This window comes from Mycetomoellerius zeteki, unplaced genomic scaffold (genome assembly GCF_001594055.1).
Source record: "Mycetomoellerius zeteki isolate Tzet28-1 unplaced genomic scaffold, Tzet1.0 scaffold70, whole genome shotgun sequence".
NCBI lineage: Eukaryota > Metazoa > Arthropoda > Insecta > Hymenoptera > Formicidae > Mycetomoellerius > Mycetomoellerius zeteki.
Window position 1 is genome coordinate 428,346 of NW_017257720.1, and position 21,631 is coordinate 449,976.

Genomic DNA, 21,631 nt, shown 5'->3' on the forward strand with positions numbered 1-21,631 from the left:
CAGCCAATCTTTTTTTTCAGTGTAATATAACATTTATTAACAAAAAATAAATGTTTGCTAAATGATAAAACATAATAGTTGAATTATGTAAATTAATGATTCTTGATCCAGACACTAGATAAACACGTGCAAATAAATTTTATTAATATAATACAATATAATATAGATTTGAAACATTTCAATCCAACGTTTAGAATCCTTCTCAATATACAAAACAAATTCAAATAACGAACAAAATGTACAATCATATTGGAACACGATGCAACATTCGATTATCACTGTACATAGACTCGAGTTTTCGCATTTGATTTGGAGAATGTAAATTAGATGAAGAGAAATTTTTACATAAAATATTGACTTCAGAAATGATTTTTGATATTTAAAAAAAACAGACGAATGAATGTTAAAAGCGATACGAAATTTCTAGAAATTTCCACTATATTTAAATGTGTTTACAAGGCTTCCTTCTTTCTATTGTCTTTTGGATGTGTTTATATATGCCTCTGTTCTATTACAACTTTTATATTAGTTTAAGCGTGCGATCTGTTATTTTACAAAATGACTTGTCTAGGCGTTTTCATATAAGTCAGTATTATTATTCTTTAAATCGGTTTATTAATACTCTTATTTAATTTATTGTATGTGTGTTTTTAACTTATTTATATTATACAGTAAATTGGAGAATTTAATGTACAAATGCATGAACACAACATATTTCTTGTGACATTACTTAGCGTTGATCTTTGTACATTTTGTTTTTTATTTGAAATTCTTTTATATATTGAGAAGGACCAGTAAACTAATAACGCCAAACATATATATATATATATAATCTTAGTTGGTGTTTGCGATCGGTGATCGACTGAAATAAACTTAACCCGACCGGTCTGCTCGTGATACTTTTATATTTATTATTATGATACGTCTATACGAATGGAAAGGTTCGAATAATCGCGTAGCCGATTATTAGCACCTTCGATACTGAATAACCTTTATCGAGATCGACGTTACGCCGAGAGATCGGTTTTCGTTACGCCTTATGAGATTCAAGTCGTGTAATGGGCGTTCAGCCTCGACAACTCCGCCTTCTTAGATATGCCTGCGACATTATCTGCGACTACGGCTGGAAGAGAATAAACTATATGAGATTATCGCGAAGAAAGTCTATATAGAATCGAAACAATTTGCTGATCAGTTGCATTCATCAAATATTGAGTAATATTTCGCAAAAAACAAAAAATAAGAAATTATTGCAGTGCAGTGAAAAGAATGGCTTAATGTTTATAAAAAAATAAAAAAACTAATGCAGATAGCTTTTCTAACGAAAGATTACGAAGTTTTTTATATTTCTTTAAATAAACCCGCAATGATATTATTTAATTACTACTGCTAAATGCTACCACATAACAAGCTTGCTATTGTTTATAAAATTAGATTTCTTCTAAACAGGTGATAATTTGGCTGTTAAATATATACGAAGAATATTATCCGATTTTATAACTAAACGCTTCTAATTTTATATTGGAAATGTGCTTCTATCGTTGCTGCTAAATTCAGAGGTAGCAAACTTTGTGTTATTCTAAAATTATGTTGAATAATTCACGATTAACAGTAATTTTTATGACTTTGTTTTATTATTCTTGTAATATAATGAAATCACGAAAATTTAGAATTATTGATACTACTTATTTGCTGATGATAGATAAATTGGAACAATTAATATTTCAGTACATATTGTATTAGTTTAGAAGTAATTTATTTTTTAATATATTTAATATTACTTTTATATTCATATTTCAACAATTATTGAAGTTTAGGAACCAGCCAAAAATTCACGTACATTTGTATACAAAATATATGAAGTAAGCTATCTTGAATGGTTAACTTTATTTTAGTGTAACAAATACATATTTTCTACATTATTTTCCAAATAAAAACCTTTTTATTCCGATTACAAAGAATATTTAAAAACGCGTATTGTTTATAGACGAAAATTGATACTTATGCTTATTTTTGGGCGCGATGTAATCAATAGCAATATAAACTCGCATTTCAAAATAGAATTGAATACGAAGTCCGCGAATATTTTGCGTTGTGCTGTAACAAAGAAACACCCATCTCGTAGTCCAAAAGGCAATGCAATTTCCTTAATATTTCGATGAATCGAGGGAACGAGCTGTATACGTAATCTATACGATGAGTTGTAGAGGAACAGTGAAATTGGTGGGGACCTCTCGATGGAAACGCATGCGTGAGCGCATAAAACTGAACATCTGCCACGTGCGCGGGCGGCGCATCGCGAGGGGAAAGAGGGATGGAAAGCATGGCCGCATCCGCCATGCGCGCCGAGGCACGATCAACTAATTTTCTGTTCATTTCCAATTTCGGTATCGGGTATCGGACGTTAATTAAGGAAAAGAACCCGTTAGAGAAGTACGTGTAAGATAAGAGAAGACTTTCGAATTTCATTATATTATATTTATGAAAAGTTCAGAGGTAAAACGGATCACAATCTTCTTTGCGGTAAAATTAATTTTTTTTTATTATTTGGTAAATTCATTAAAAGTAGTGCGTGAGTATTTATCTAATATTCATTTCGAGCATAACTGTTAGATTTTATATGATGAAAGCATTATTTCATGTTATATAATTTTTGTGATTTATTGCAGAAAAAATCTAAACTTTCAAAAATTTATTTAACTTATTTATTTTTTATTCTCTTGAACTACGGAAGATTTTGAAAATTATCAAACTAATTTACTTTAATCGTGAACGTGCGTATATGAAACGTGAAGGCATATCATTGTCAATTCATTTTATTTCTTAACTTCACGATCATAATCGCAAATTATATCGCATTTAAAATCACGATGTTTTTGTGACGATAAACGGATTAATAACGGTATATAGTCTCATTGACAAATACAGAAGAATAATAAAATGATACAAACGAGAAAATACGTCGGTAGCAAGGAACGTTAGACGCAATCGATAAACCGCGTTGTATTAATTTCCGCTTCGATTCGTCAAGGATTGCCGGGGGAGATATAAAAAATAATATCCGACTATCTCCACGCATGGCAATAGCCGTGACCAATACCTCCCGAAGTGGATTTGGAATTAGACGCGGGAACCCCACTTCAGACCGAACGCCACTCCGGATCGGGTGCTCCGCGATTCTCGAAAACTCTTCGTCATCCCTCTCTTCGAATAACTGCAAAAAATCCGCTTCGACTATGATCCTCTCTTTTTCGTGCCCTACTTAATCTCCCTAGAAAAACTAGACATTTCAAGGATTGTAATGGGGAACGAATGCGTAAAGGATCAAAGAATTTTACAATAACAAAATTGCTCGAGAGAAAAGTAATGCCCTAGTTCGCGGGGATTCGTTGTTCAGCGGACAATTTTTGTGAACGTGATTCGATTCCTCGCCACGTCCCGAGAGGAATCAATATTTGGAGCTGTGCGTGTTCCGCCATGTTAGTCCAGCTATGCCAGCCAACGGCGGCCCCCATGGGGGATGTGTCTGCGAGGGCAGCTGGCGAGGCGTGTATGGGGGTTACAGGGATACTCGGAGCCATGACTTGCCACATCCACCCCTGTAACACGAGCACGCACCATTACTCATATCGCGGCTCGTTGCACGCCACGGATTCGGGACGAATCCAGGAGGGCACTTCCAGGAAGCCCGAAGCCTCGGGATGAAAATAGGCGGCAACAATAGCCGCGACGTCATGTCTAGCTTCGTGCCAGCATAATACCTAGCGCAAAAATATAATCGCGCCAGTACAATATGTAATGCATGCAAAAATAGTATCGCGTCCAATTAGTTAGAATATTTTGCGAAAGTGTAGCGCTTGTATGATGTGATTTTTGTAACGATTCGAATATAATTAGTTTAATGATATAGTCAAATACCATTGTAATGATATTTGTTTATGATTGTATCTATTTATTTATGAAATTTGTTTAACGATGAAAAAGCCTACACGTCAAATTATTTATAATTTAAAGCAGTTTCTCCTAGAAAGGAGATTTTCATCTACCTTTAAGCATTCGTGTAGGATTCATAATAATTATAGATAAGAGAAAACGTCCGACTTTTGCGACGTACCGTACTGTGCTTTCGTGCATGTGTTAAATATAGATGCGCGGGGGAAACTAACCAAATAATTAAACTTAATTCCGTCTTCGGTGAAAACCGGCAATTCTCGTCATGCGAAACGACAATGCTCAAAATTATTTGGCGAATATCTCGTCAGCTCAGAATATATAGACGTATCTATAATGAAGGCTGACATTGATAAATATAATTGTAATAACGTATTATGTTTCACAGTAATCGCAAACCGAATACGAATGCCAATCGCAACGTTCGTAATTATATCTGCCCGGATTGGTCAAGCTTATTCCAATCCTTCGTTCGAGCACTTTAATTAATCCCTTCGTTAATCTCATATTAATAAAATGGAATACGGAGAGCGAGAGAGAGGGGGGAGGGAGGGGGGGAGAGAGGGAACAAGCGAGAGAATCACTATAGAGCGTCCATTTTAAAGCCGCGTCGACGTGCTCAACAAAAGAGCCGGATTCCTTCTCGACGAGCACGAGCTCTTGCTCCTCCGCTCCTTCGCCACGTCCTTCGTATATCTCAAACGTTTCAATCCTATCGGCGGATTAAAACATTAACATAAAACTCGTATTAGAGTCAAGCTGCACAGAGTGTTGGAGATGACGACAGTCGCCAGTAACGATGAAAAATTAAGTTCGTGGCATCTCCTCCCTTTCCCTCTCTTCCTTTTAGCTTTTCGAAGTTCTCGCCGCCGTACAATAGAGCTTGTCTACAGTCTGTAGAAGTTGTTACCTGGTTGAGATCGTCTCTACGATTTTGTGAGGTTTTTTGCAAATCATGCTAGTTCTATAAGCGACCGGTGTGCCTCGCGTCTCGTCGAAACCTCACCGAATTCGACTTTCGACTTTTGCTACCGGATAATAACATAATATCGTTCCTTTTGAGAGGAAAACTTTTTTCGATATTTTTCGAGCGTTTTTTTCGTTATCCGAATACTGAAAGAAATATTTTGATTAGATTAACAAAAGGATTCAAGTCGATTTTGTGAGACTTAGAACTTCTGTTGTTATATTAATAAAAATTCTGTTTGGTCTCATCAAAATGCTAATCTGTTTGGGACCTTTTGTTGGTTTAATCAGAACATTATTCTTAGTGAAAAAATTATAAATTACTGAGAACATCAGAATTTACTAAGCTTGTGCATATCTTTTTTAAATAAATATAACCAACATTTGTATTACCTACCGGATAAATCATATTAGAACATAAAGTACTCTTGACTAAGCTGGTTAAAACACGAACTTGAGTACGGGAAAGAATGCAAAGCTAAATATTAAATAAACAAAAGACCGCATTGCTAGTACATTGAGGTAAGGTTCTTCTTGTAGAATCTGGTGTTGGTTTAGGATAGATATATATCAGACCGTGTGGGTTAAGGTCAGTCTGTCACCTCAAGTACCATTAGCCCTTTCTAGACACCCTCTCCGTTCTACCTCCAACCTGTCATTAATGCATCAAGGTATTTTTTGTCGACGGACTTTCCTGAGAATCTCTTGCAAGCAATAAAAGGAATGGCTATTTTGTATCAATCAGGCATCGGAATGAACCATGTATAATAGAAGCAATAATGGTACACGTAGATACTCATTTCAAAGGCACACTTATTCGCAACTTTAATCACGATATTCATTACAATTAGTCATTATTCTTAAGAAATTTAATAAAGGAAGTATCTGCTAAAAAAGAAATCTGCACAAATTGCCATTGCTTCTTGAAATGAATATAATGAATGTACATATAGAAGTGCAATAGAACTAGAAAAACATAATGTAGTGAAAAATATCCTCATTAAATATTCGAAATTTCTCTTAAATTAATTCAATTAATTAAATAATAAATAGAAAATATATTGATTGTACGGCGTATTAATTAGAAAAATTTTTCATGTGAAAATTATTATCTACGTTTTAATAAATTTCTCTACTTGTCTCCAGAAGAGACGAAAGTTCTTTCACATACGAAAAGTATGATAATAGTTAGAGATTGACCGATTTAAAATCTGTTTTGTCATGTGGGTTACTATGTCCCGCGGAAGAATTTGTGCATCACCACAACTTGCAACAAGGAACTTTGGAAGCTAAACCGTTATAAAGCAGCGTTTGCGAGTTAGACTAAGAAACCGGTATGGCAACAAAGGTTACTGTATTAATATACATTAAAATATGTACATAAATATTGTTGTAATTAAATATTGTTATCGAGAATAAGCAATTTTTTTGTAGCAATTCATATTTTTATCAGATCAATGGATTTATTGAATTTACCTATAAATTTATGTTATCGAGACGTCTCTCACCTAAATGTTAGTAAAGATTTATTGTCAAAAAAATTACTACTCGCAGAATTTTATCTCAAGTTTTATCCAAAATAATGTCAATTTGTACACTGCAAATCTTTTAGCACAGAGCGCGTTATTCTGAACATAAAACCATGATAGCATCTGTCTTTCAAAACACGTTTCTCGCAAGCAGACGCTCGACTTTGCCCGCTTTTGTGAAGTACCCAATAAAATTCGGATTTTATTGGACAAGTGACGCGTGTTACAATAAAATATTCCTTACCAGTTACCTCGACTTGCTCGACACAGTTTGGACGCTAAGGGGTATGTCTAAAGGAAACACCGTCGCTTCGTATCTGGCCGGTTAGCGAACGCCTCCAATATGACGGGTTAAGCCGGAAGGAGATAGGTAACGGGAGACGAAGTTTTCGGAAGTCAAAATGAGAAAAATGCACCTTCTAAGCATGACTCGACTACCGCGTGGTTCTCGTGGTGGACGCGTGGCCATCGAAAAGTGCAAGCTAGACACGAAGAGAGAACGTCATACTATGAGGTGGCAACAATGCTCATTGACGGGCACCACCAGATCGAGAATGACTTGTACGTATGAGGTGTTAGCAAGGTTTCTGACCTCGTTTTCAGAATCTTCCTTGCGTATGAGTGTGTCTTGATTACCTTGCTCTTTCTGCCTGACGAATCGGGAGAATTCGGATTTTGTGATTGTTTGCTTTACATTTAATTTCTGCGATCTCAATTCTTTCTATTTTGCTGTTCTTAATTTGATTTAATCGCATTTATCAGTAAAAATTTAGTAATTTTTTTTTTAATAAATTTAATAAATGACAGCGATAAAAGATTCACCTTCATCGATATAATTGACAATGCACATTGCTGCTTTCTTATGTATGAATTTAAAAAATCTACGCGGATTTAAAATTTTGCTGGATATAGATTTGCAAATAATTTTGTTGTAAACTCAAACTGATTGCTAGACTATCAAAATTCTTTTGCAGCATTGCTCATTATTTTGTAATTTCTAATTATTTTGATGGTCCAACAAAATTATTTTCAGATCTGCATCCAGCAAAATCATTTTTTCTATATTCAATAATATAAGATCTAAATATATCATGCATGCACTTTTATTTTAAAGACACGTGTCTATTAATTTTAACTATATCTATTACACTGTTTGACGTAGCTCTTCGTGTTTACTTGCACGATTACCGAACCGTATCATGACGTATTCATGGATCTGCAAACTGTTTGCTCGAAAAGAGAGGTGTGACATCGTTTTTGTGAACGTATTCTCGATTACGCGGCATGTCCGTTATCTGAACGATGACCAACGTTTTTCAGCTGCCATTATTCCCTTAATTACGTTACCTTACCGTGAATTTCGACACCCGACTCCGTTTTACAATTGCCGGTACAATACATGTCTCATTGTTAATTGAGATTCAAGCTATTCGATGTTCGAAACTGGTAAAACTGAACGCAATCATGAAAATATTTAAACTATAAAATTTAACTGTGATACTTTCTTTATCAAAATACTCTCTTTTATAACTAACGCGAATATTTTATGGAAAAAATTAAAAATTTGAAACTTTGTGCAAGATCAAAGTAAGTAATACGCTTCTTAAAATGTACGACTTACGATTATTATTGACTTATTATGTTATTATTCCGCGGTCAACGATTCATATTAATCATTATTCAGGAATGATGCTTAAGAGTGATTGCGCGTAATTTAAATTTCCGACGATAAAAATGATAAAGAATTTATCGTTTTGTATATTGTTGTATTAAGTGTTACGGGGTAATCGCCGAGTCAGATGTGTGCTAAAGGAACAGTAAACGGGTTCAGGCCACTTTCCGACGGCATGATGCTATTGAGCGTACTGTTGAATAATAAACTTATATTTGATGAGGAAATGAAGAGAAAAAGTCAAAAGAAGCCGTGTCGGTGTCAGTCGACGTTCTGGAACGAACCTAGAATATTGGCGGAATATCGGAAAGCACAACTTCATGCAGCTACTATTATTTATCGGCTGTATAAGGTGTCCCAGACTGCGTTCTTCAGGACAATTCCGCAGGATTGACTGCGTATTGTTACGTTACAGTTTTGTCGATGGTCCTATAGTTCGTTCGCGACGGCATACTGGCAGATACAGTGATTTGCACTTATTGGTTAATAAATCAGCGCTATGGTGCTACGTTTGCCATTAGGTGCCGATATTCTTCGACATATTCATGATGAAGTGACGTTGGCATGGTAAATTGAAATAGCGTTACTCTCCTCAATAATCCGGCTCGTTCCACAAAATTGTTTGTAGGAAACGACGCGAAACGTTTAGATCTTGATTGTAGAAAGCAGTAAGTGATCTCGAGTCAAGTTATACTTAACCCTCAACTACAATTATGAAAACTACACCTATAACAATAGATTCTAAAGCGTCCTATTTGAAGTACAAAGTGCAAGTGAACCTTTGCTTTACGCCGTTTGATAGAAGAAGATTCAAAGTTTGTAAAATTATAATTTAGAACCTCCGTACCAATCGTACAAATTTTACAACCATCTAAAATTGTCGCTTCGGGTCCAAATAATCCGTTGCTGTACTCAAGGGTTGTAACAATATTTGCAAGTTTACAGTTATCACTTGACAAGGTATTGATATAAGTCATACATTCTCTCCTCACAGTTTGAAATAATTTTTTTAAATATTTTAATAAATGGGCAAATGACCCAAGCAATCGCATTAGGTCAACTTCAATGAATTCCTAATCAGAATCGAACATATTTTCGATTTAAATATAATTTATATTAAAATCGAAATAATTAAAACGCTATACGTAATCGCAATTATTCGAAATCTCGCAGAAGCATTGATGTGGTCGAAGTATGCGATGTCAAAGGAATAAAAATCCAAAAATACTTAGTAGTCGTCGTATTATAAAATATCTCGCAGAAAGTATGCACAAAAATTGACGATCAGAAGGATTGTCATAATCGTGAAGTTTATGCGGAGATCTGTAGCCATTGTCAAGCAGCCTAGACTGCGCATAATAAGTATATTGACCGTATCGGTGGCAATTATGAAATTATTCCAATATATGCCGGTAGATCTCGAACTGCATTCGAATGAGAGTGACGACACAAGAATAAGGGGTATCAATGCAGAAAGCATTTGACAGGATTTAGATAGCATCTTAACAGGTGATTTACAAGCTTTATCATCCGGTGGTTTTAACCTAGTGACTGGCTTTTAGAGTGGCTAGTCACTGTGAGAACTAAATAGGCATGTTTATACGAATGTATAATTTATAAAAACAATGCTAATAATAAGTTGTAGCATCAATAGATCTATCTCTACTCCCGCAAGTTGCCTCTGTGATTTGTATATTTCTTCTTTCTATTTATATTTATTATAAAACATTATATATAGCGATTAAATTATATTTCGGATTTTCCTAAATTATTTTTTAATGCAAGATATTTAGTGACTGGAGGAAAATTGGAATAAAATTTATGATAAATAGAAAATCAATTCTCTTACACATGATAATTTAGTATATAAAGTTTTATATATGTTTATATTTATCTAATTCTGAATTTAAAGTTAGAATAAAAAATAATAAAATTTCTTTAAAAAACACAACATTTTTTGCTTACATTTTCTCAACAATGTCAATCAATACAAATAAACATTTTTCTTCATAATTATGAGCATGCATTTTCGCATAAATTTCGCATAAAACGTAACTGTATTGCAACCCCCGCATAATTTTTTTATAGATAAAAGATCGTATATATCGGTCTTGTAAGACTGATTCCTATTGTGACCGATGTTACGACAAACGCTATTGGAGCAATTGGTGTTATCCTTAGAGCGAAAGGGAGGGTTGCTAAGTCGGGGGATGACTCGGGGCTATGCCAGGGCAAGATGCACCCCTGACTAAACCCGTGGCAAGGCAACGAGGAGCGGATCAAGCCCGGGTATACGTTCCCGGATCGCAGTGGGGAGCCGGAGAATGGCATTACGGGTAGAGAGACCTTCCCTCTCTTCCCACCTCGCCTCCGCGCCGCGTATTGTCTGGCAGCCATATTGGAGTAACAGCCAACCCCGTCGTGATTGGTCCGTTTTTTAACGGAGAGCCCGTGGCTTGGCACAATACTCGACCAGCCCGTGGTTAGGCAATTCCTGGCTACGCGATAGTCTATCAGTCGACTCCATGCTGCGTTCGCTTCGAACTCGTCTGTTGACGGTGCCCGGGTATTATGACTTTCCTCAAGATCGGATCGTATAACGCAAAAGCGATCCACGCCACGGGGCGATAAAGGAAATCCCCTATTCAGTCCTCAATCTAATCTGGTTCAGTCCAGTCTAGTCCAGTCCCCAGTCCAGTCCGGTCTGTGTGCGTCGAGTTTTCACAACTTTCTAAAAATCTCATGGGAAACTTCTTGGCTGCCGACGGTGGCGATGACGACTTAAGGTCATTCTATGGTGATGCTGCATAAAACATGTGTAACATTCAAAGGCGCTAAAGAATGCGCTGAGGATTAGCCTACACCTTGGGAGTTTTAAGTGCGGATAAGTTTGCGCAGACATTTTGTTTCTTGTCGAAGTTATCTTCTATGAAAGATCGATGTTCCATCTGGAAAATAACTCTGTTTCAGCAAATTGACACTGTTATTTAAGCTACAGATCCGAAAGGATGTGTATAGTGCGAGAACTTAGACTTATCCTAGCAATTGTTTATGATCAATACGAAATAGTTCAGTGACTTAAGTATTGCCACTACTGTGGTTACTCTTGTGAACGAAGTTTTGGATTATTTTCTGGGTTCTTTGACATCCTGGATTAGGACCTAGTGAACACAGGTAGGCATCGAAAAGCGTTTAGCGACTATATTTGTACTGCATCACAACGCGACTCGGAATATTGCGTAACACAAGCACGTGTAGTTGCTTTAACGACAATTTGTCTTAATCGTGGTTTGACAACAAACATGCGACGCTTTGATTGATAATACTTAAGGAAGAATCCAGTTTACACTTATCGAATTTTATACTATCAATTAATTCCTCTTAAGCTCGACAATTTGCCTACGGATATTTTTCAAATATTCTTCGTCTCAACTTTAACATCGACCATTGTTGAACAATTAATATTTGTAGATTGCATACATACTCTGATAATTATGAATAATTATTACTGACAAATATTCTAAATGTGATTGATCTATGATCATCAAAAACAGAATTTAAAAAGTTTGCAAGTGTAAGTTATTTTTCAGTGAAAAATTTCATACAAATTCTACAACGGCTTTATTGTTGCTGATTATATTCTATTATTTGAAACGTAGTATTTTATTTAAAAAATTAACAAAAATATGTTACTTGTTGGACGTTATTGTAGGAAATTTAGTTCGATTTGTACGAAAAGATATTTCAAATCTATTTGGAATAATTTAATAATTTTTAGTAAGAAATATATACGTACCAATTTATATATATTAATATTATTGCTGTGTATAGTAGTAGCAACTTCTTCCTTCATATGTTTTCCAAAGTTGAATACTAAAGCTATTAATTATCTTCCCGTTAGAGTTTAATCGCGTTAAATTTTTAATGAACTTCCATGTTTAGCTAAAAAGATCAACTAGAAGCTTTTAAAGAGATATGATAAGCACAAGACACATCGAGGACGCGTCTATCCAATCGACCGACCGATTCGCACACTCGTCTAACGAAACAAGACACGACGAAACGGTCGACAGTTCGACATTGATCAGCGGCAGAATTGATGATCGCAATTACGATTTATCGTTCACGGCAGGTGACGCGCGACGATTCGCGCGCTCCTTCGGCTTCAAATGAGACGTCAAGCTCCGTTCTGAAGTTAACTGGCACTAGACCGGATCGTCACCCTTTGTCGAGGGTACGAATGAGATTAACGCGACATGTATACGTATTGTCACCCCCGGGGATAGGACAATCGTGCCGACGCATTCGGCTTCGAGGATTCCCTTCCGGTGTCCCGTCGGATACGCTGTCTGTGAACGAATCGGAAAGAGGTCGAATAAGAGAGCGTTCTCCTGGTCCTCGGTATAGGACCGTCGGCACCGAAAATTCTGTCGAGTAATGCAAGAATTATTATCCAACCGTTGGATTGAAGGGAGAGAAAAGGAAGAGGGGGGGGGCGGAAGAAAATGGTCGTTAAGCGTGCGCGCGAAATATGAGAAATGATCTGTCGACGTTCCCGTAGCCATGGAAAAAGCCGAACGCGGGCTTCAAAGAAGCCGTGGAATTGAAAAAGCCGAAGGGCCGCGCCATTAGATGTAGCGTGATAGAGCGAATTCCGGACGACGGGCTTGGTCGAAGGAAAATTTATTCCGACAACAAAATTTCGAGCATCGAGGAAAACTGAGACTTTCTTATTTAACTCCTTGAAATGACAATCGTCAGCAATTGCAACAAACTTGGTGCGATTGGAGACAAACTTTGAACTCTTAGAGATTTGATACAATTTCAAAAGAAAAACTAATACATCGTATTTTGTATATTAAATCATTTTGTATGAAAAATTTTATAAACCTGTGTTGTGTATTATTAATAGTATTTGATAAACAGAAATTTAATGTTCTTATACAAATTAATTTTCTAGAATTATAAGATTATCAAAGAATAACCTATTAAATCTAAAAAATGAAAAATAATGTGATGTTCTTATTGTGAAATTTCCTTGCTAAATGTTCTTGTATAAAGAAAAGAATAGATTTTTTCCTATATCTATTTTTTTACTTAAAATTATCTAAAATATTGTAACATTCATTTATAACTTTTTTTTACACATATTTATCTTGAGTCTATTTTATTTATTGAAGAATAAAAAAATTGTATTTTCTATATTTCCAAGCTAACATATACGATAAATTTTTTCTATTGCGGGAATAAGGGCATAATAGAAATTATATTTTGTAAATACCTGTTATAGAGCAGAGAGAATGAGAAAAAATACATGATAATAAAAGTCACAAAAAATTATGCTGCACCGGTTAAAAATTATGCTTGTACCAATTACGCGTGGCACACAGTTCGATGTGTATGTGAAAGTAATTTCACCTCGTAATTCTACGGGGCTTTAAATAGGCTTTACGTCGAACGGGAAGGGGCTGTTCCGACTTCCCTCAAATTATAGACGGCCATTATCGTGCGGTCGGCTTCGCATTTGGGCCAGACAATGGCTGCCACCACTCGTTAATGTAATAGGCATCCAAAAGGTGCGATCTCTCCCTTTACTGGGAGGCACCGGCACTCACCGGTAGGAACCGCGCAGAACGAAAATCCTCCTCTTTCACGGTCAACCTGTCCGTCGTTTCGTCAGGGGGACCTGTCCGGGTTCCAGGCAGCTCCCGAAAGAGGAATTATTATTTTATGAGATTATTATCTCTAATAACATCGCCCGACTACGAGGAGAGAAAGGAGTACGCTTTTGTGTTCGATGGGGAAATGTTTCACACGTAGAAGTAGCTCGCTCGAACTGCTCGATATTATCGATGTTTTGTCAAAAGTCCAGGTAGAAATTCTAGAAGCCCTTTCACTTAATGTTTTAATGAAATGTGGAACATTCTGGCAAATAACAATCATACATAAGAAAACTAAATACGAATGAAAGTTCCTAAAAGTCAAATGTAATATATTAATATAATATTGTTCGATATATGAGCAAAACATCAATCAATTTCATAATTCATATTTTACACAAATATAGGTCTTTTAAATTATTATTAAAATATATAAAGTACGGTAAATACATGTATATTCAATTATTTCGTATTAAATATTTACTATGCAAATTAAATTATTAATTTTACTTATAATATCTTATTTTTATCAAACAGCATATAATTATAGTAATGTTAAAATATTAAATATCTTTAGTCTCTGAATAAATAGTTTAATTAACTTAATTATTTTTATTGAAAACTTTCTCTCCTTATATCTATCTAATTATTTACAAAGTGCAAAATTATTTTAGAATTTAAAAAAACAAATAGTCTGACATAGAGCGATTCTCAAAAAAATGACGAATAATTTTTCAAAACTTTTATTGTTTGAATATCAAAATGTTATCTGTCTATTCGAGACATATGGAAGTACATTGTTAGTTATTCGTTATGCATTTTGGAAACTGTGAACGATTCTAACAGCCTTGTCCATGTTATCTTTTCATGCGTGCGCAAGGGACGACGCGATTGCGCGATTGGCTGTAGGGCGGGAACATACGAGGGCTGTTAAAACTAGCAGGTGGATTTCCAACAACACCCCTCTTTGTCCCTCAATTAGTTGAGTTTTTTCTTCTCTCCGTTCCCCTGCAAAATTTTTCCTGCCCGTCGCTATCTGCCAGTTTTCGAACGCTGCGTTTCGAATCCGTTTTTGCTGAGTCATAAGTTTATTCGATGCAGTGAAATGTTGTGAAATTATTTTTTCTCACAATTCATGTAAGCGTAATAAGGTGGTAATAAACGATTAATCACAATGCTGCTAATTACTTTGTTGGATGCAAGAAAAGCGAAGACTACAATTTTGTTATATATCAATGTGAACATGATAGTGATATTAATATAACTCTCTCTCTCTCTCTCTCTATAGAAAGATACAGTTTTTTAAATAAGTGATGAAATAGAATCAAATATCGCGATTATTGTCTCATATTATTCTAAATATAGTTTGATATACAATATATAAATGAAATCAGTAATATTTAATGTGCCATAATCACTAGTTTTTAGTTTTAGACATCACATAGATATAAATCTAATTATATCATATAGAAACTAATCGTTTTTCGTTCAATCCTTCATCTTTGATCTGTGCAAATATATATAAAAATATGCAAACAACTTTTATCTTTTTAATTGTAGTTAAATGCATATGAATATACTGCATGCATAATTATATACATCATTATCTAATCATTATCATAATATATCATTATATAATTATATAATTTAATTTTTAATAATACAATAATGCAAAAATAGAATACATATTTACAAGGTATTCTTTAATGACTACATTGCTGGATGAAAATTATGGATGAGAATGTGTACAAAGTAACAGTTGTCGATTTCGTGTCAGAATAAAGTTGCATAATAGGACGGATAAGAAACCTGTATAACATCGCAATCAAACGACTAATTAAGTATTCTCAGATGATCTCTGCGTGAACCTTGCGACTACACGCGAACTTGTTTACGCTCGCTTATGTTTCATCGTGCCACTTCGAAGCATGCATACTTCTCACGATGAATCATATAATATCGGAAACGCGTCTCTTTTTCATCAATCGTTCTTTTGATGAAAACGATTTAGCTAAGTTTTAATCGAACATCTCGAGCGAATATGTGATTCTTTACAGGCGAATATATTCTCAGCTCTGGCAGTCAGAACGGAAGTGGAAGTAGCATCGTCGAAGAGGACGATCCGCTTCTCAACTCAGCATCGTTGGCTTTGGACAATCATCCTTTGGCTGATTTAACTGATGAGTCTCTCGGTCTAAACGATACTCTAGGACTTGAGCATGATTTTACTTCAGAATTACTCGGAGGTAGTCTCTTGGAAAGCGCCGGCGTAGAAGGTCTGCTTAGCAACGACACTCTAGGCTTGCCCGACGAATTTAATCTCGAAGAGGCGCTTCAGCTCGTTGGCCTCGATGAGGCTCAACCAGAGGTTTGTGGGACTTCGTATCTTCTACTTGGAAGTAACTACAATTTGACGTTTTATGAGAAATAGTATGTTAAGATTTTGTCTATCTTTCAATACCGAGCTAGCCACTTTGCGAAATAAATCGTGAAATTGTATTTACTTTTATTTTATTTTTGTAAATATCTTTTGTAATACTGTTTAATATGCAATTAATCAAGACATTTTTACTGTACGAACCGAAGATTCGTGGAAAATCGGCACGAATTATTTTGATGTTGATTTTAGCAATAATAGACTTTCTTCTCCAAATTCTATTTAAATATTATATTACATAATAATGATTTAATATAATGTTTCATTAGTATGCCTGACGTTATTTGACTCTCTTGTTAATGGAAAGATATTTACATGTTGAATGTGTTGGAATATTAAATTTTACATGATTAACGCGTTTCACTCCTCGTGAAGTTGCGATATTGTGATCATTATATAAAGATTGATTATTAGGAAACGAAGCCGGAAGTAAAGAAGAAGAAGAAAGAAGATACCGCCGAGGACTCCGCAAGTGCAGAGGGCGACGCGGCCATTACCGCCTCGAGTAACGCCGAGGTCGTGAAGTCATCTTCTAGGTGCGAGGATCCCGAGACCGGCGACATGATTCACACACCGCAGTTTCATCATCCCCATCATCCACACCACCGCTCCTTCCAGGTACGAACGACCCTGATTTCATTGCCTGTAGGTTAGAACCAAGGCCAGTGCCTCTCATTACTGCGTATACAATGTCACTATGATTGCGACAATGTAATGATTTATGTACAAAGTACACAGGCTTTTCCTATCGAACATACTTGTGTAAATGAATCAATGAAAAATTATCTTAAGCTATCCGACGCGGTTTCTAATCGAGTGTCATGGATGTTGAATTATCATCACTGTAATAATAATCTCCGATGTCACTTAATACGTCTCAATAATCTTTATGTAAACAAATTGCCAGAGTTTTAATTTTATTTTAAATCATTTTGCACTCAGCAATTGCTTTGATATGACTGCGATGTAAAAATCGTCCGGCTTGACGTTACGATGTAACGATATAACTAGAGCGACTTTTTTTCCGTCTTGATACTCTTCACGATATGCGAAGCTGCAGTTTTGAGAGACGCTGAAAGAACTGCGGATGTTGTCGCCGAGAATGGCCACGGCAATTTGCGATTTTTCGACATTCCGTTAATGAGAGGTTCGGAATGGCACGATGATACCACACGGTACAGTGATATACGAAGTAGGAAACAAACGTTGGGAAGATAAGAACGGCGCGCAAAACCGCATAGTTAGAGCGGCGTTTACGGTCCATAAACGGGACACTCTTTATTTACAACGTTGACCGCGAAAATTCTGCTGTGGCTCCATTCCCGCGGCAATACACCCTCTTTCAAGAGGCCCCCATGATTATGTGTCATAACTGTATCTTTTATAACATAATGAGACAATTGAAAATGGATCACTTCTGTAATCTATGGCTATAATCTATGGTATTCAAAATCAGTTCTTATATTCAAGACCGTCTTAAGTTTTATCTTGAGGTGTCACGAACCAATCAGAGGGCCGCATTAGCGTCTTAAGACATTACTTAAGACGGTCTTGAAATAAGAATCGATTATGAATACCGATCTGTCTTTTACAAAAAAATATTTATTTTGAAAAAAATAATTTGGAGCAAAATTCTAGTTCAAGAAAAACATATTTAAGATTTTTTTCACAAAACTTTTGATGATACAATTATAATATTTTTAATAGTTAATAAAAAAGTTTTAAAATATATTTTTATCGCTGTAATTACGTTTTAAGTACGCGTTTACTATAGTATCTCATTTTGCAATTTAAAGTTGCGCGTTTAATTTTCATTAAGGATACCAAATATTTCCATTAAAGATATCAAGATACCTTGTATGCATTTTCTAAAGCTTCAATGCGATTGCATTGCCTGAATCTATGTACCGATTCTTACACAAGTTTCATTAGACAATAATCTAAACACGGCAATCATAAATGACTGTTACAACTTGTTGTTTTAATAGGAGTATCATGCTGTCATTTTGGACAGTTAAAATGTGCTGTTTATATTTGGCGGCAATCGTTATTGCGGATTTTCGCATTTTTACAGTCGCAAAAGTCTAGTTCGTTGATTATAATTATTACTTGTTGGGTTACTTTGTGCTTGTATAACTCACGATATCACTGTATGAGATCTTTCCGGAAGAATTCGTTTATGATTTATTACCAGTGACAATTTGCTCAACGCAATATACTGCAATAGTATACAACAATTTATTTCTTTACAATTTTATAAAATTCTTCAGTCAGTGATAATTAACAATGATAATCATTTTCGAGAAACTCCACTTGCTGTAATTAATGTCTTTTATTTTTTAATAATTGCGATATTGCGATTTTGGATAGCATATCTGTTTTTCAAAAAATTAAAACAATCTTTAAAAAATTACTTTTTACTCCTACAGCTACAAGTTATGGGATCTATTCTCATTTTTAGCACTTCATTTATAAGGGATATCGCACGGCATTTAAGACTTTCCTCATTATCGCTTTATAGCATTATAGAATTTTATAGCACGCGCAAAACAAGTTTTAGATTCGAATGGATCATATCCATTAGAGAAAGCTATACGCGCCAGCTTGATACTTCTTGAGCCGCCTGTTTTATTCGCGACATGTATTTTATATAAAACATAAATTAAATTTTATCACAGACAGTAGCTGGACGATAATGTGAATGGCAATTCAATTATAGCTGTATATATAACGTGGTATAATAATCGTTTTCTTTTATCTTTTCAATAACCGAGAAACGTGAAACCAGGAATCATTGCTTGCCAGGAGAAGCAAGTAATAAACTGAATTACTTTTGATATCTATGAAAAGAATGCAACTATTTTAATGCATTTAAATCTTAATATACGTTTATAATAAATTTTATCATATAGATACATTTACATACTGAAAAAAAAGATTGGCTGCTGCAGCAAATTAGATGGTAAAATATGGCATAGCATTTTTAATTGGCTGCAGCAGTCAATTTTTGATTGCGTTAGCCAATCGAAATCCTATACTGACATTGCAGATAGGCTAACACAACCAAAAATTGGCTGCAGCAACCAAAAATTGGCTGTTGCAACTCATTTAAAATGCTATGCCATATTTTACCATCTAATTTGCTGCAGCAGCCAATCTTTTCTTTCGGTGCACGTATATTGATATATTTATATGTATCTATCAATACATTTACTCGTATCGAATTCTAAATGTAAAAAAGCACACGTTAGATCCCTAAAATGCATGAGCGGGTTAATGAAGTACGCGTAAAACGTAACTCAAGATCAAGTCACGCTGTAGACTCGAAATCATCACCAGGAACCCCTCTAGAAAGTTGACGTTTCCCTGGACTTGAATTCCGACACTGTTGTCGGGGCACATCATACAATGCGTCCCGTCGAGAAATCACATCGTTGTAGGAGAGGACGATCGTGACAATGACCTACCGGGATAGTCCACGGCGAGTCCATCCAGCGAGACGTGACGCAACGCGTACGTGTGACTTCTTCGCGTGCACGTGGAGGAACAAGTCTGAAAAGACCCGCCAATGGGAGAGGTGGCACGAGCCCCTACTACTATGAACCGCGGTGGACGCGATCGCGATGTTTGTGATCCTGGACGTCGGCGCTGACATTCGCGGACGACACGCGGCTGGAAGTGAACGCTAATCTCGCGGAAAAGTCATCTCCAACGATCACCTGAGGGAAGGCGATCTCGCTGGCGAACATCCGCTCCGTAGATGGGCGCGATAAACGGTTCCGGAAGGTTTCTTTATAGTCGAGCGCGATTCTGCTGATAGTGCGACGTTCAAACGGTTCTCGCAGAAGAAGAAGAAGAAAAAGAAGTTAAGATCTTGAGCTAGGAGACCACGCCTTCAAGGATACCAACCAAGTTTCCCGCCCAGACATTACCGGGAAGACACTTTGTATTGTCAATGAAAAACTGGTTGTAAAATGAGAACGTTGGACTTCCGCGACTGCTCCGTTCCGGCCTTGTACATTTGACGAGCCGGTGGCTCTACCATCACGAGATTGATATTTGCATAAAGTTTCGTACGTCTGCGGTCTAATCTCAAGGATCTTGAATCGATGTTACGTGAACAGTAAATTCTACGATGCGTAATACGCTATCGAGACGGAGATTAACCTACGTGAGATATAAGTGTGCGAGTGATAAAGCTACCTAGTACAATGACTATCTCTATGAAACGCATCACGTTCATTTGTACGAGGCTCGAAACGATTTGAACGAGGCCAAGAATCCCTTCTCACGTCACTTCGTGAGACCGCCCACGTTGAATACACAAATCTCCTCATCGTACCTTTCAAAATGATATTTCGTATGTCGCAGAATCGCTAATGGACTGAAATATTCGAATGCAGGAATAACATTCTGGAATAACGCAATACAATGCACTAAGAAAAACCGTACCTAATTAAAATTAATTTACGTGCCGACGGATAAATGTGCAATTCTTGCCACCCGGGATGGAAGTTTTATAAAAAAAAAAGTCGTGTGAAAAAAGTTGTTACTTTAATAGTATTTGATTAATTTAACGTCAGTACCCGGTGCGTATCTCGTGCCTAATTTATATTTTGAGTGAAAAAGATACACATGAACGACGTGCAGCAAGCCCTCGTCAAACCTCATCCGCAGACGAACGAGCATACATACCAAGGAAATACAGAATGTTGGAGTCTGATATTAGACGAAGGTCTTTTGCAGGTAGATTACGTTAATTGCACAATATTACGATAATCAAATAAAAATTTATAATACGATAACACATACGATAACCCCATCACACATGGAATCAGCGAATAAGGAGGTAAAGATTGGCGCAAGGTCTTGCAGGCAAGGCTTCTTGGATAAAAAAAGACATATCGGAGTTAATAACTAAGAATACTTAGCGATGGACTGTGTTCACTGCGATTAATTCTAGAAACGTAACCTGTTTTTCTTACGAGAAAAACTACACAGCTTTTGTATTCATAGACTCTACTATACGTAAATTACTCGAAGAGCAAAACGCTACACTGAAAAAAAAGATTGACTGCTGCAGCAAATTAGATGGTTAAATATGGCATAGCATTTTTAATTTGTTGCAGCAGCCAATTTTTGGTTGTGTTAGCCTATCGAAATCCTATACTGACATTGCGGATAGGCTAACGCAATCAAAAATTAGCTGCTGCAGCCAATTAAAAATGCTATGCCATATTTTACCATCTAATTTGCTGCAGCAGTCAATCTTTTTTTTCCGTGTAGAAATAAGCCTAAATATATAACAGTTGTCTTGCATGAGAATGCTATGTGTAATAATTAAAGGGTTAAAATAACTTTAAATTGGCGTTTGTTTTTGCTGAATCTCAATCGCGTTTTTGAGGCATTAACTGCA

The 21,631-nt window shown here is 35.9% G+C and overlaps 1 protein-coding gene across 3 annotated transcripts in view; it reads left to right on the forward strand.

Annotated features, from left to right (window-relative positions):
* The window catches only part of cnc (NFE2 like bZIP transcription factor cap-n-collar), a 127,713-nt gene that overhangs the window by 57,635 nt on the left and 48,447 nt on the right, over window positions 1-21,631 (forward strand). For all 3 annotated transcript variants that reach the window (XM_018458054.1, XM_018458055.1, XM_018458057.1), the window contains exons 4-5: window positions 15,836-16,146; window positions 16,630-16,833. In XM_018458054.1, the coding sequence (XP_018313556.1) occupies window positions 15,836-16,146; window positions 16,630-16,833 (515 nt within the window). The remainder of the gene's footprint in view (window positions 1-15,835; window positions 16,147-16,629; window positions 16,834-21,631) is intronic.